We start from the raw sequence: 12,040 nt of genomic DNA, 5'->3' as shown, positions 1-12,040 counted from the left end.
CCCAGCTGTAGGCTGAAGTGGTGCAGTCCAGGCACAAGTCCACTGTACCATCAGCTGGTTGTGACAACGAGGCCCACATCTTTAAAATATTCCAAAGCAGGGCAATAATGAAACATTCCCTTAGAGGCAGGTCATTTGATAAGCCTGGTGCTCAAGATACGGGTGGGGAAAACATTGCTGTGGGAATCCCAAAGAACGGGGTAGGCAAGAGGAAGCATCTCTTTGCACTGCTAAGAATTCCCAACAGCCTCATAGTTTGTATGGCCAACTTGCCCAAGGTAATAATAATAACCCCACCCCACCCCAGAAACTACTTCTTAAGGTTTGCGAATCCAGGATAGGTGGAGGAGTACCTTATCTTGTTACAGTCACATTCCTCTGGTCGCTTCTTCTTCAAATGACCTCTCACCTCCCTTAGGTTTTTAATTTTATTTTGTAGAGTTTCAATCTAGCAACAGCAGAAAGTAAGGACACAAGGGAAAGCTGTAAGATGCATTGGTTAGGTTTCTTCTATCCTCTCACGCAGTTGGTGTCAATAACACACACACACCCTTTTAACATCTTCATAAACACAACCCCAATAAGGCCCCATCAGAGCTACACATTTAAAGCAGTATTGTACCACTTTAAACAAACATAGCTTTCCCCAATGAATCCTGGAAACTTTGGTTTGTTATGGGTGTTTGAGACCTGTTAGAAGACCCCTATTCTCACACAGCTTTAGTTTTTGGAGGGTTTTAACACTCAACCCCTCTTCCCAGAAAACTCTGGGGAGCGTAGCTCTGTGAGCAGAGCAGGGGAGTCCTAACAGCTCTCCACATCCTTAATAAACTACAGTTCCCAGGATCCTTTGGGGGATGGCATGACAAGCCAGGGGTGTCCAAACGTTTTCCAAAGAGGGCCAGATTTGATGCAGTGAACATGCATGAGGTCCAACCAAAGTTGTTGACCTTTTTTTAACTGGCACACGGGTCGGATTAGGCCCCTGAAACGGCCTTTGGACCTGCCTGGTTTAAAGCGGTACAATACTGCTTTAATTGTATAGATGGGTTCTCAGTCTCTTGTTGCACTTTCACCCCTCTTTGAAAAACCAAGAGATTTAAGCTGCTGTACCAAATTTTCCTCTCTAGCCAGAAGCCAAGCTTGACAGCTGCATTCTTCAGTCTGTTAAGTGACGGACATTTGGAACTGCCGAAGAAATAAGAGCAATTTCTAGCTAGCTATTAGCTTGAATTGGCAAGTGCTTTCCCTCAGGAAGATCATCGTACTTGCATCATTGCACTGCGGAGGGGAGAGTTGCATTTCTATTATTTGCAAGAAACCTTCCTAATCCTCAAAAGATGCAATATGTCAGGCACTAAGTAGACAAACTAACACCAGCTCTTACAGTAATTTGTTGAAAATGTTGGAATAGATTGGGAACCTCTTTAAAGACAAGGGCTGATGGTCATGTTTTTTCTTTGCCTTGTTTTAAAAAGATAAAAACACAGGCCCGAGTCTATGCCCATGTCTGACGTTGTAATGAGAGAAGTATCCTCTCTCTCATTACAGAGTGATGGGGCTACACAAGTTCTTGTTAGTTATTTATTACATTTATTTCTCACCTTTCCTCCAAGGAGCTCAAGGTGGCATACATAGTTCTGCCTTCCCCTCCATTTTATTCTCCCAACAACCCTGTAAGGCAGATGTTAGGCTGAGAGACTGTGATTGGCCCAAGGTCATCAAGTGTGCTTCATGGTTTAGTGAGGACCACAACCCTGGTCTCCCAGGCCTTAGTCTGACACTCTAACCACTACACCACACTGGATCTAGACATGGCAGAGCACACATTTTGGGGCGTAAGGTCCCTGTTTGAACTGTGGGATCTCCAATTAAATCACATCAAACTGCAGGGATAGGAAATACAGTGGTGCCTCGCAAGACGAAATTAATTCGTTCCGCAAGTCTCTTCGTCTTGCGAGTTTTTCGTCTTGCGATGCACGGTTTTCCATAGGAATGCATTGAAAATCAATTAATGCGTTCCTATGGAAAAAGCCTTCCCCCGACCTCTTCTGGCGGGCGGCATTTTAAAATCGCCCGGAACAGCGGAGGACTTCTCCGCTGTCCGGGGCGATTTAAAAGCCCCTGGGAAGGCAGGCAGGGGGGGACAAAGGCTTTCCCGCCCGGCCGCCCGGCTTCGGGACATCGTTCCGATGCCGGGCGGCTGGGGGAGGCTTTCCTGCCCCACCGCCCGGCATCGGGACGATGCCCCGATGCCGGGCGGCTGGGGGAGGCGTTCCTGCCCCACCGCCCGGCATCGGGACGATGCCCCGAAGCCGGGCGGGGGGGGAGGCTTTCCCGCCCGGCCGCCCGGCTTCGGGACAACGTTCCGATGCCGGGCGGCTGGGGGAGGCTTTCCTGCCCCACCGCCCGGCATCGGGACGATGCCCCGATGCCGGGCGGCTGGGGGAGGCTTTCCTGCCCCACCGCCCGGCATCGGGACGATGCCCCGAAGCCGGGCGGGGGGGGAGGCTTTCCCGCCCGGCCGCCCGGCTTCGGGACATCGTTCCGATGCCGGGCGGCTGGGGGAGGCTTTCCTGCCCCACCGCCCGGCATCGGGACGATGCCCCGAAGCCGGGCGGCTGGGGGAGGCGTTCCTGCCCCACCGCCCGGCATCGGGATGATGCCCCGAAGCCGGGCGGGGGGGGAGGCTTTCCCGCCCGGCCGCCCGGCTTCGGGACATCGTTCCGATGCCGGGCGGCTGGGGGAGGCTTTCCTGCCCCACCGCCCGGCATCGGGACGATGCCCCGATGCCGGGCGGCTGGGGGAGGCGTTCCTGCCCCACCGCCCGGCATCGGGACGATGCCCCGATGCCGGGCGGCTGGGGGAGGCTTTCCTGCCCCACCGCCCGGCATCGGGACGATGCCCCGAAGCCGGGCGGGGGGGGGGAGGCTTTCCCGCCCGGCCGCCCGGCTTCGGGACATCGTTCCGATGCCGGGCGGCTGGGGGAGGCTTTCCTGCCCCACCGCCCGGCATCGGGACGATGCCCCGATGCCGGGCGGCTGGGGGAGGCGTTCCTGCCCCACCGCCCGGCATCGGGACGATGCCCCGATGCCGGGCGGCTGGGGGAGGCTTTCCTGCCCCACCGCCCGGCATCGGGACGATGCCCCGAAGCCGGGCGGGGGGGGAGGCTTTCCCGCCCGGCCGCCCGGCTTCGGGACATCGTTCCGATGCCGGGCGGCTGGGGGAGGCGTTCCTGCCCCACCGCCCGGCATCGGGACAATGCCCCGAAGCCGGGCGGCTGGGGGAGGCGTTCCTGCCCCACCGCCCGGCATCGGGATGATGCCCCGAAGCCGGGCGGGGGGGGAGGCTTCAAAAGCCGTCCGGGGGCTTTTAAATCGCCCCGGACAGTCCCGGGGCGATTTAAAAGCCCCCGGTTAGGCAGGCAGGGGGGGCAAAAGTCTTTGCCCCCCCTGCCTGCCTTCAAAAGCCGTCCGGGATAGCGGGAAGCGCTTCCCTGCTATCCCGGACCGCTTTTAAAATGCTGGCGGTGGGGAGCAAAGCCTTTCGCCCCCGCCGGCCTTCCTGGACCTCTTCTGAAGTCCGGGGGGGGGGGAAGGCTTTGCTCCCCACCGCCACATTTAAAAAAAGGTCCCCGAGATTTCCCTATGGGCTTTCGTCTTGCGATGCAAGCCCATAGGGAAAATCGTCTAGCGAAGCGTCGCAAAAACCGAAAAACCCTTTCGTCTTGCGGGTTTTTCGTCTTGCGAGGCATTCGTCTAGCGGGGCACCACTGTATTGTAGAAAGCTACTGCTAGGCAGAATACACAGCACTGGTTTAGAATAAATCTAGTCTGAATGCAAAGGCTGCAGGAGGGGAGAGATCAGAAAGAAGAGGATGTCTTCATACATTTTTCTGACCCTCTTGGGGGGGGCATTTATGCTGATTACATTATAGGGATGTTACTCTCTAAACATTTTTTAATAGAAACACAAGGTGGATTTCCTCATTTTTGCATGATAATATGGCATGTGTGTCTGCTATTTCTAAGCACGATAAAAACTTCATTTTCATTTTCCATGGTTGATTACTTCTATTTTCAAAATGGTTGTCATTGATTTTCTAACACTGGGCATATTGGTCAATACTGTTCAGAAATCACTACAACAATGATTCAGATCAAAAGCCCTTCCATGGACCAAGGGAAACCCTTAGGTGCATCCCTTTTACAAAAATTCACTCAATGAAGTAGTAAACCACCATGCACAAAACAGTGAGAAAAGCTATCATGTAGAACTATTTCAAAGGAGTTTCTGTATAGCAGCAACAATTGCTTTTGGCAAGAAGGAGCTACTGACTGTCTACCAGTCTCTGCCTTCAAAGGCAAAACTGTCTGCAGACTCTGACCTGGAGATGATGGGAAAGTGTGTGTGTGTGGGGGGAAATATACTGTCAATACTATCCATCTTCATTTGCTGCATTTGCTTAAAAAGAAAACAGATCAATTAACACAGTGAAGAGGCTTAGCACCTGGTCTCATTCTACCAAACATTTCAAGAGACCAGCAGCATCCATTGCCTCTAAACATTTTGCAGCTGACCAAGCGGCACTCACTCAAAAGCTGACAGCTGTCCAGTTACTGCTTCCCCTTGATACCTTTGATCACGCTGTCACCCTTTGTTAAAAAGAATGTAGACAGCACACAATTTAGAAGAGGTAGATTCTCTGGGGCTGGAACCTACAACCTGGTCAGGCGAGTCTGCGTGAGATATTCTGCAAAGTCTGGCTAAGGGTCTGCAGCCTCCCAGTTTTGTTAAGGCATCAAGAGTTGCTAGTGGCTAGGAATGCAAATTCAAGTGGCGTTTCCCATGTGTGCCAGTATATATGCAGCTGTCAAAACCACTCACCTCATGGTCTATATGAAGCTTATGGTCCTTCCAAGCTTGCAGCGATTTGTACAGATCTGTGTCACACTGAACGGTGTCATTCTCTAAGATGTAACATCTGGGAAGAGGGGGGAAAAGGTCACTGGACTGGCCAGCAGAGCAAGGACTGGAAAGGGCAACATACCATAGCTGTCAACTTTCAGATTTGAAAATAAGGGATCAGCAGCCTCGAAAATAAGGGGTCAGCAGCCTCACCTGTCCCGGGGACAGTCTACGGGATATCTAACAATCCGGGATAGCAGCGGGAAGAGGCGATGGAATAAGGGAATTTCCCGCAAAAAAAGGGAAGGTTGACAGCTATGCAACATACTTACTCAAGAAGAAAGCATCAAGTTCATGAGCAGGGGTGCAAAATGGCTCCCCAAAGGTGACATACAGCATTTGACCACTGTCAAATGTGTTAAGAAGCATCGCAATCTATTTTATAATCCCTTCCCCTACTTTGGAAACAGGAGCTGCTATCAAGCCATTCTTTTAGCCCTTGGAATTCACAATGTTGTCCTTAATGTGCATACATTGTAGTATTTCAGTGCTCGTGATAGAGCTTCCACTACATAGTAGCTTATATTTCCCAATCATCTTGAAAACTGATTTGAGAGTTAAATTGGACAGATGTGGCCCTCAACATGCCCATAAACTCTCTTGGATTAGAGCAGCGGGTAGAATTTAACACCCTGCTCTTTCATTTGTTCCATCAGCACAAACACTGCAGCTTGCCAGGTGGAACCATCCCCCCCTCTCCTCCTCCTGCATTCTGTTCTGGGGACTCTCCCATAGCTATTTTTTTGGGGGGGAGCCCCATTGTGCAAGCAGAAGACCTTGTTCAGGGCCTGGTTAGGTGAATTCTGCCCACTGTCTTGTATTTTGCATTTCACTTAAAAAAAATTAAATATTAAATGTATAAACAACTTGATCAAAATGTTCTCCAAGCAGCGTACTAATAAAAAGAAAATAGGTGAAATCTCCAAAATAATTAAAAACAAATCTCTGCACTCTTAACTACTACACTTCACAGGATGCTTTAGGAGAAGCCATGACAGTTTAAACAGGTTTAAGAGTGCTTTAAATGCACAGTGCAGATGGGCCACTCTACAAAGTGGCACTTTTACTGCTGTAATGGTAATTTCAACTATGCTTCAGTAGGACTCACCTATGTGTCACTTTTATTAAGTTAGGGGCTGCATTCTCCGAAATGCTGCCTGTTCCACTGTATTCCTCCACCTCCTTATCATCATCTTCTCTTTCAGCATCTTTATCATATTTGTTCTTAGCCGTGATATTTCTGGGTAAGACGGGCTGGTAACCATCCTCCAAATCCAAGTTGTACACCTCTCCATCAAGCTCAACAGCCACAGAACGAATTGAGCGACTCCGAATATAGCTTGCCTTGTATTCTGTGGAAAGGAGGACAAAACAGAGCTTGCCTTTCTCTGTCTTAATACAGCATATGTGGGTTTGACATGCAGGAAAGTGCTTGGAAAACTGACTCAGAGGTTAAGTCAGAAATGGCCAAGTTCTCTGACCCTGGGGAACACACTTATTCTTCAGATTGCAGTCTGGTTCCAGAGGTAAGAGACCAGCCCCTACAGATGTGGTCAGGTTTTATCATAAAATCAGCATTGCTGTGGAAGTCTTCGAGGTTATGGGGCACATGCCATTCAGTATGCTCAGGACATCACATGAAAATCAACATGGAAATATGGAAACATCTCTCTTATCCTACAACTCCAGCAAACAACGTTGTCTTCCTTACAAGTAAAACTCATCTATCTCCTACCACAATAACATTTGACAGAGTTGATAGAAGCCAGACAATTGCTTTAGTGGACGAGAGCAGGGTTTCTCAAACTTGGGTCTCCAGCTGTTTTTGGACTACAACTCCCATCATCCCTAGCTAGCAGGACCAGTGATCGGGGACGATGGGAATTTTAGTCCAAAAACAGCTGGAGACCCAAATTTAGGAAACCCTGGGCTAGATGCCCACAAGATGCCTGTTGGACCTCCCAGGCTGAGATTATCTTTCTGCTGGTGTGGGATTAGACAAACCTCTAGGTTGCATTTTTATACACAACCAGTATCAGTCCATTAGTTAAAGTATTGGAATCAGTTAAGTCCCACCTTTGCTATGGAATCATCTTGAGGAACTGAGCAAACCTCTTGCCTGCTAAATTTCCCACCTGCAATTTGAGAATAATAAACCCTAAGTAGGTTCCCAGGAGAAAGCAAAAATAAAGATGGGCAAGAGCTTTGTAAAATTGTGTTATATACATGAGAATCAGCAGCAGGAAGCACAGCAGCAGCATAAGCAGTAGTATTTTGGGTGTGTGTGGATTTTTAAAAACAGAATGTTTCTATGCATCTTCTTCTTTGGCGATCCATCATTGCCGAATAAGATTGTCTTGCATGAACACGGTCTTAACGGTGTGCCCGTAAGTGACTGTGGAGGCCAATTCTGGATCCACACGTCCTTCCACAGTGGGGACATAGGTTTCCATGTTGATCGTGATGAGGATTTGCCAAACATGCCTTCATTTCTCCGCATGCAATAATGTTGTAAAGAATTTCTGTCTAATAATTTACTTACAGCCACGAGGTGGCAGTAGACACCCAGAATACCGAAAGGAAGATATGAGAATTATGTCCGTTGCCAACTTCCCAAGAATGTCAAATAACAACTGTCTCTTTAAGAACCCTTTTGGGAGTTGCTGGTGGCCTTTCCTTAAAATTTCCTCAGATACAGAATCCTTAACTTTCCCCATGGAGACAAATCAGAGACACACCTGAGTTAAAAAACATGGTTTTCTCATTTATCCTCTCTACCTGGTCTCTCTTGATTTCAACTCCATTCTAAAAATCAAGCAGGTTTTAAACTCCATATCTTTAAGCTCCAGGTCCAGGGCCATGATTCAACATTCCTCTGCTGCTTGTATTTCCTCTCCCATTCACACAAGCAAACTTCCTAAGTGAAGCTCTGCATAGTCTGGGCTGCAAAAGCTCTTTCCTCTTGGCACAGAAAGCCCAATCAACTCAGCAGGCTTGAATACTGCTGGGATACCCTTGCAAGCTCACTGTCGGCTGTGTCTGCTTTCACCTCTCTTAACAAAAGAGTTGTATGGTTCAATAGCAGAGCCATCTGCTTTGCGTGCAGAAGATACCAGGTTCAATCCCTGGCACCTCCAGGCAGGGCTGGGAGAAACCAGTTTGAAATTCTGGAGACCTGCTGCCAATCAGTATAAAGATGAACCAGTGGGCTGTGTCAGTATGATGAAATTTACTGTGGTCACACTCCTGATCAATAGCTGTTGCTGGCATTGTTTTAGGGCAGGGACCAGCAACCTTTTTTAGCAGGGGGCTGGTCCACCATTCCTCAGACCATGTGCTGGGCTGCGCTATATTTTTTTTTGGTGGGGGGGCCGAAATGATCAAATTCCTATGCCCCACAAATAACCCAGAGATGCATTTTAAGTAAAAGGACACATTCTACTCATGTAAAAACACGCTGATTCCTGGACCGTCCGTGGGCCAGATTTAGAAGGCGATTGGGCCACATCCGGCCCCCGGGCCTTAGGTTGCCCACCCCTGTTTTAGGGGGAAAGGCATAGCAAAATGACACCAGAGTGGCTGATGTAACCCAGTATATTGGACATTACGAAGGTGGAGAGAAAAGTTTGACATACCTTTTCAGTGTTGGCCCCTCTCATTTTTAGTAACGTTTAATTTGACTGTCGCCAGATGGCTTTACACAAGCTACTCTTTCCCAGTCTCCATCACCCTCCCTTTATCAGCAGCACTGAGATACTACTACTACTACTACTACTACTACTACTACTGACCTACCTTTAAGGATTATGCCAAGGCCTACTGAAGGGAGTATATGAGAAATGCTACATAAATACAAACTTATATCTGAAGTACTTATTATCACAATTATTTCAACCCCTGTCCTAATTACTCCTCACACTGAATCATCATTTCGCACTGTTTTCAGCACACTGAGCTGATGAGTTCACTCAAGCTTTTTCACCACCTGGGACTCAGGCTTTCCACCTGAGGTTCAGCCAGGTGAATCATAGCTCAAGGGGGAGAAATAGATTCTAATTTATGGAACATTTGACTAAAATGTGGGAACTCCCTTCCTTTTCAATACATAGAGGAAGTCCCAAGGAGCTACACCCAAATAGTTATAAGAAACAAAGGGAGGCTTTCTTAGCAAGAACCTACTTCCTTTTGTTGTTGACCTTCTTCTCTGTATGCATGAGCTGCCAATTTTTCTTTTCTTCCAAATATGTCAATGCTGAACAAAATGTTATTTAAAAAAAACATCCAACAACCAATGGAAGATACATGTGTAAATATTTGTACAAGTTGAATGGAGGAGAGGTTATTTTAATATATATATATTTAAATGATGACTTCATTTTCAGCTTCAAACTACTATGAATGCCTATATGTAAGCTAGAAGAAGAAGAAGAGTTTGATTTTGATATCCCGCTTTATCACTACCCTAAGGGATGCAGGTGGAGCTGTGGTCTAAACCACAGAGCCTAGGGCTTGCCGATCAGAAGGTCGGTGGTTTGAATCCCCGCAACAGGGTGAGCTCCCACTGCTCGGTCCCTGCTCCTGCCAACCTAGCAGTTCGAAAGCACGTTGAGTGCAAGTAGATAAACAGGTACTGCTCCGGTGGGAAGGTAAACGGCGTTTTCGTGCGCTGCTCTGGTTTGCCAGAAGCGGCTTAGTCATGCTGGCCACATGACCTGGAAGCTGTACGCCAGCTCCCTCAGTCAATAAAGCGAGATGAGCGCCGCAACCCCAGAGTCAGCCACGACTGCCCAAGATCACCCAGCAGCTGTCTGTGGAGGAGCGGAGTTGTGAACCCGGTTCCCCAGATTACGAGAGTACTGCTCTTAACCACTACACCACACTGGTTAGTTGGTAAATCCAATTGGCTTTTGGGTCCCTTTTTAGATCCAGGAGCCAATGTATTACTTTCTCTGACACACACACACACACACACACACACACACACACACACAGTCATCTGGTCATCTGTGGGGAACCTCTGGTTTTCCAGATGTTGCTGAACTCCATCAGCTCTAGAAAGCATGGCAAGTGGCATGGGATGATGGGCATTGATGTTCCAGGAACACCTGGAGGGCCAAAGGTTCCTCACACCTGTATTAGGCTGACTCCCTCACAAGCCAATAGTGTAGTAGCAAAACAGGGAGATGAACTGTTGTTTCTGTGTTGTGTGATGAGATTCCAGCAACAACACCTGGAATAATTACAATAATTGCAGTGGAAAAGGAGGCAATGCTTTATAAGGAAAAGATAAACTTTGCATCTGGCACAAGCATGATCAGCATTCAGGTTGCTATTAACTGTTCTTTAAGTGCTCATCATTCACACCTGATTACTAGAATGCACCTGCCAAGCCAATTGCTTGTATCTCAGAACATGGGTAAATGATGGTTCTCTCAGGAAAAAGCAGAGGGACTGAAATGAATCCCCCAGTTTCCTTATCCTAGGATTTCCCCCACAACATTCTTTCTGCATAAAGCAGAAAGGTTTGAATTTCTGATGAACAACGGAAGAGCTGTTCCATTTCTTACCACTGAATGACTAGGTTGGATCAAGCAGTGGACACTTCATAACTATTATAATTTTTTTAAACTAAATTAAAAAACAGCTCTTCCACACGCCGCAAAAATTAACAAGTCAGCCATACCCCATGCCTTCAACATAACTTATTCTCAGTAAATATTGAAACATCATAGTTCCCACCAAAGAGGAAAAATGACTTCCATATGTTATTATTCCAAATCACATTAATTTGACTAAGCACTAGTCAATAATTAATTAACCACCCAATCAAATAGTCAGCAGTGCTGACTGTTCTCCGGAAGCTAGTTTAAGCTTTCTCCCGGTGCTGATGAAAACCCCAACGTTCCTGGAACTAAAAAAAGTTTGTGGCCCGCAAAACCTCTGCCCCCCAAAAAACACAACAACAACAACAATTTGCTGTTGGCAGCAGTTTGCTTTTTTAAAAAAATTAATAAATAAAATCTGGCCACTATTATTCTTGTTATTAAATTTCTATCCTGCCCTCCTTAAGCAGCCACAACCAGGTAGCAGAAACAATCCACTTAAAAATAAGATAAAAACATGTCCCATGGTTCTCTGCTGTCCTGCTGCTGTGTTTCTGCAGGTATGACTATGCAGTGTGCATATCTGACAAATGTGTGTGGGCTAAAGGAGCAGTAACGGGCCGTTAACATGTCGCCCTCCAAGAGTTGGCCAATCTCGAATGAGGCTTTCGGGGCTGAAAGTATTAACCCTCCTTGTTGTAAGACAAACCAATGAACTACTGTGCATTTACTGCATGAACGAAATATTGTTTGGAAAGGCACTTGGGTTTCTGACACCTGTAAACTGAGATAACCACACAGTTAACTGGGGTGTTGTGAGGATTTGGAAAGGTTCCAATAAATTATTTCCCTATGCTTGATCTGCGTAAAGTACCATAAGTGATGATATTCTGCCCCACTTAAGTATAACTTTTCGGTATAGTCTGCCCCCCACTTTTAAGCGTAACTTTGTCAAATTAAGTGCCTCCTGATTCTCCAGAAGTCGCTAGTGAGTCCATGCAACTGTGCTCACTGTTCCTTCAAGAACAAGTTAATTGAACTACAGCTCAAGCATTATTTAAAGATTATCTGTAGTGCCACAAATTCCAAGCAGCAAGAGTAGCTGGCGATTTCACCTGAGAACCAATGATTTTATTCACCTAAAAATTAGCTTAGCAGTTACTAATCAGCTTGCAAGGCAAATATAAAGGAAGAAAATCAATTTAAACTCCCTGTTTGAAGCTTGTGCCAGGTCATTACCGAGAAAGCCTAATCTGCTGAATAATTAAGGCTCTGCATTTGTGGAGCGAGGCGAAGGAAACTTTACAGACGAATAATAATTCTGAGCTGCTGTTTTGGCTCTTTTAATCTATAATTAGACTATGCACTTCAAATATAGATATTAACCTGACTCAAGTTTAAAAGGAGAGCCTGTGGAATAGGCTATGTCAAAAAAGCACCTGGGCTTTGACAAGGAAAGTCAATCTGTT

The 12,040-nt window shown here is 47.2% G+C and overlaps 1 protein-coding gene across 3 annotated transcripts in view; it reads right to left on the bottom strand.

Annotated features, from left to right (window-relative positions):
* The window catches only part of SULF2 (sulfatase 2), a gene marked incomplete at its 3' end in the record, with an annotated part of 263,555 nt that overhangs the window by 8,418 nt on the left and 243,097 nt on the right, over positions 1-12,040 (bottom strand). For all 3 annotated transcript variants that reach the window (XM_081916767.1, XM_081916766.1, XM_081916768.1), the window contains 3 exons: positions 6,077-6,320; positions 4,888-4,984; positions 354-448 (listed from right to left, as the gene is read on the bottom strand). In XM_081916767.1, the coding sequence (XP_081772893.1) occupies positions 354-448; positions 4,888-4,984; positions 6,077-6,320 (436 nt within the window). The remainder of the gene's footprint in view (positions 1-353; positions 449-4,887; positions 4,985-6,076; positions 6,321-12,040) is intronic.

Source organism: Podarcis melisellensis (genome assembly GCF_964234715.1).
Source record: "Podarcis melisellensis genome assembly, chromosome: 6".
NCBI lineage: Eukaryota > Metazoa > Chordata > Lepidosauria > Squamata > Lacertidae > Podarcis > Podarcis melisellensis.
This window is presented reverse-complemented; position numbering and strand designations above follow the sequence as displayed.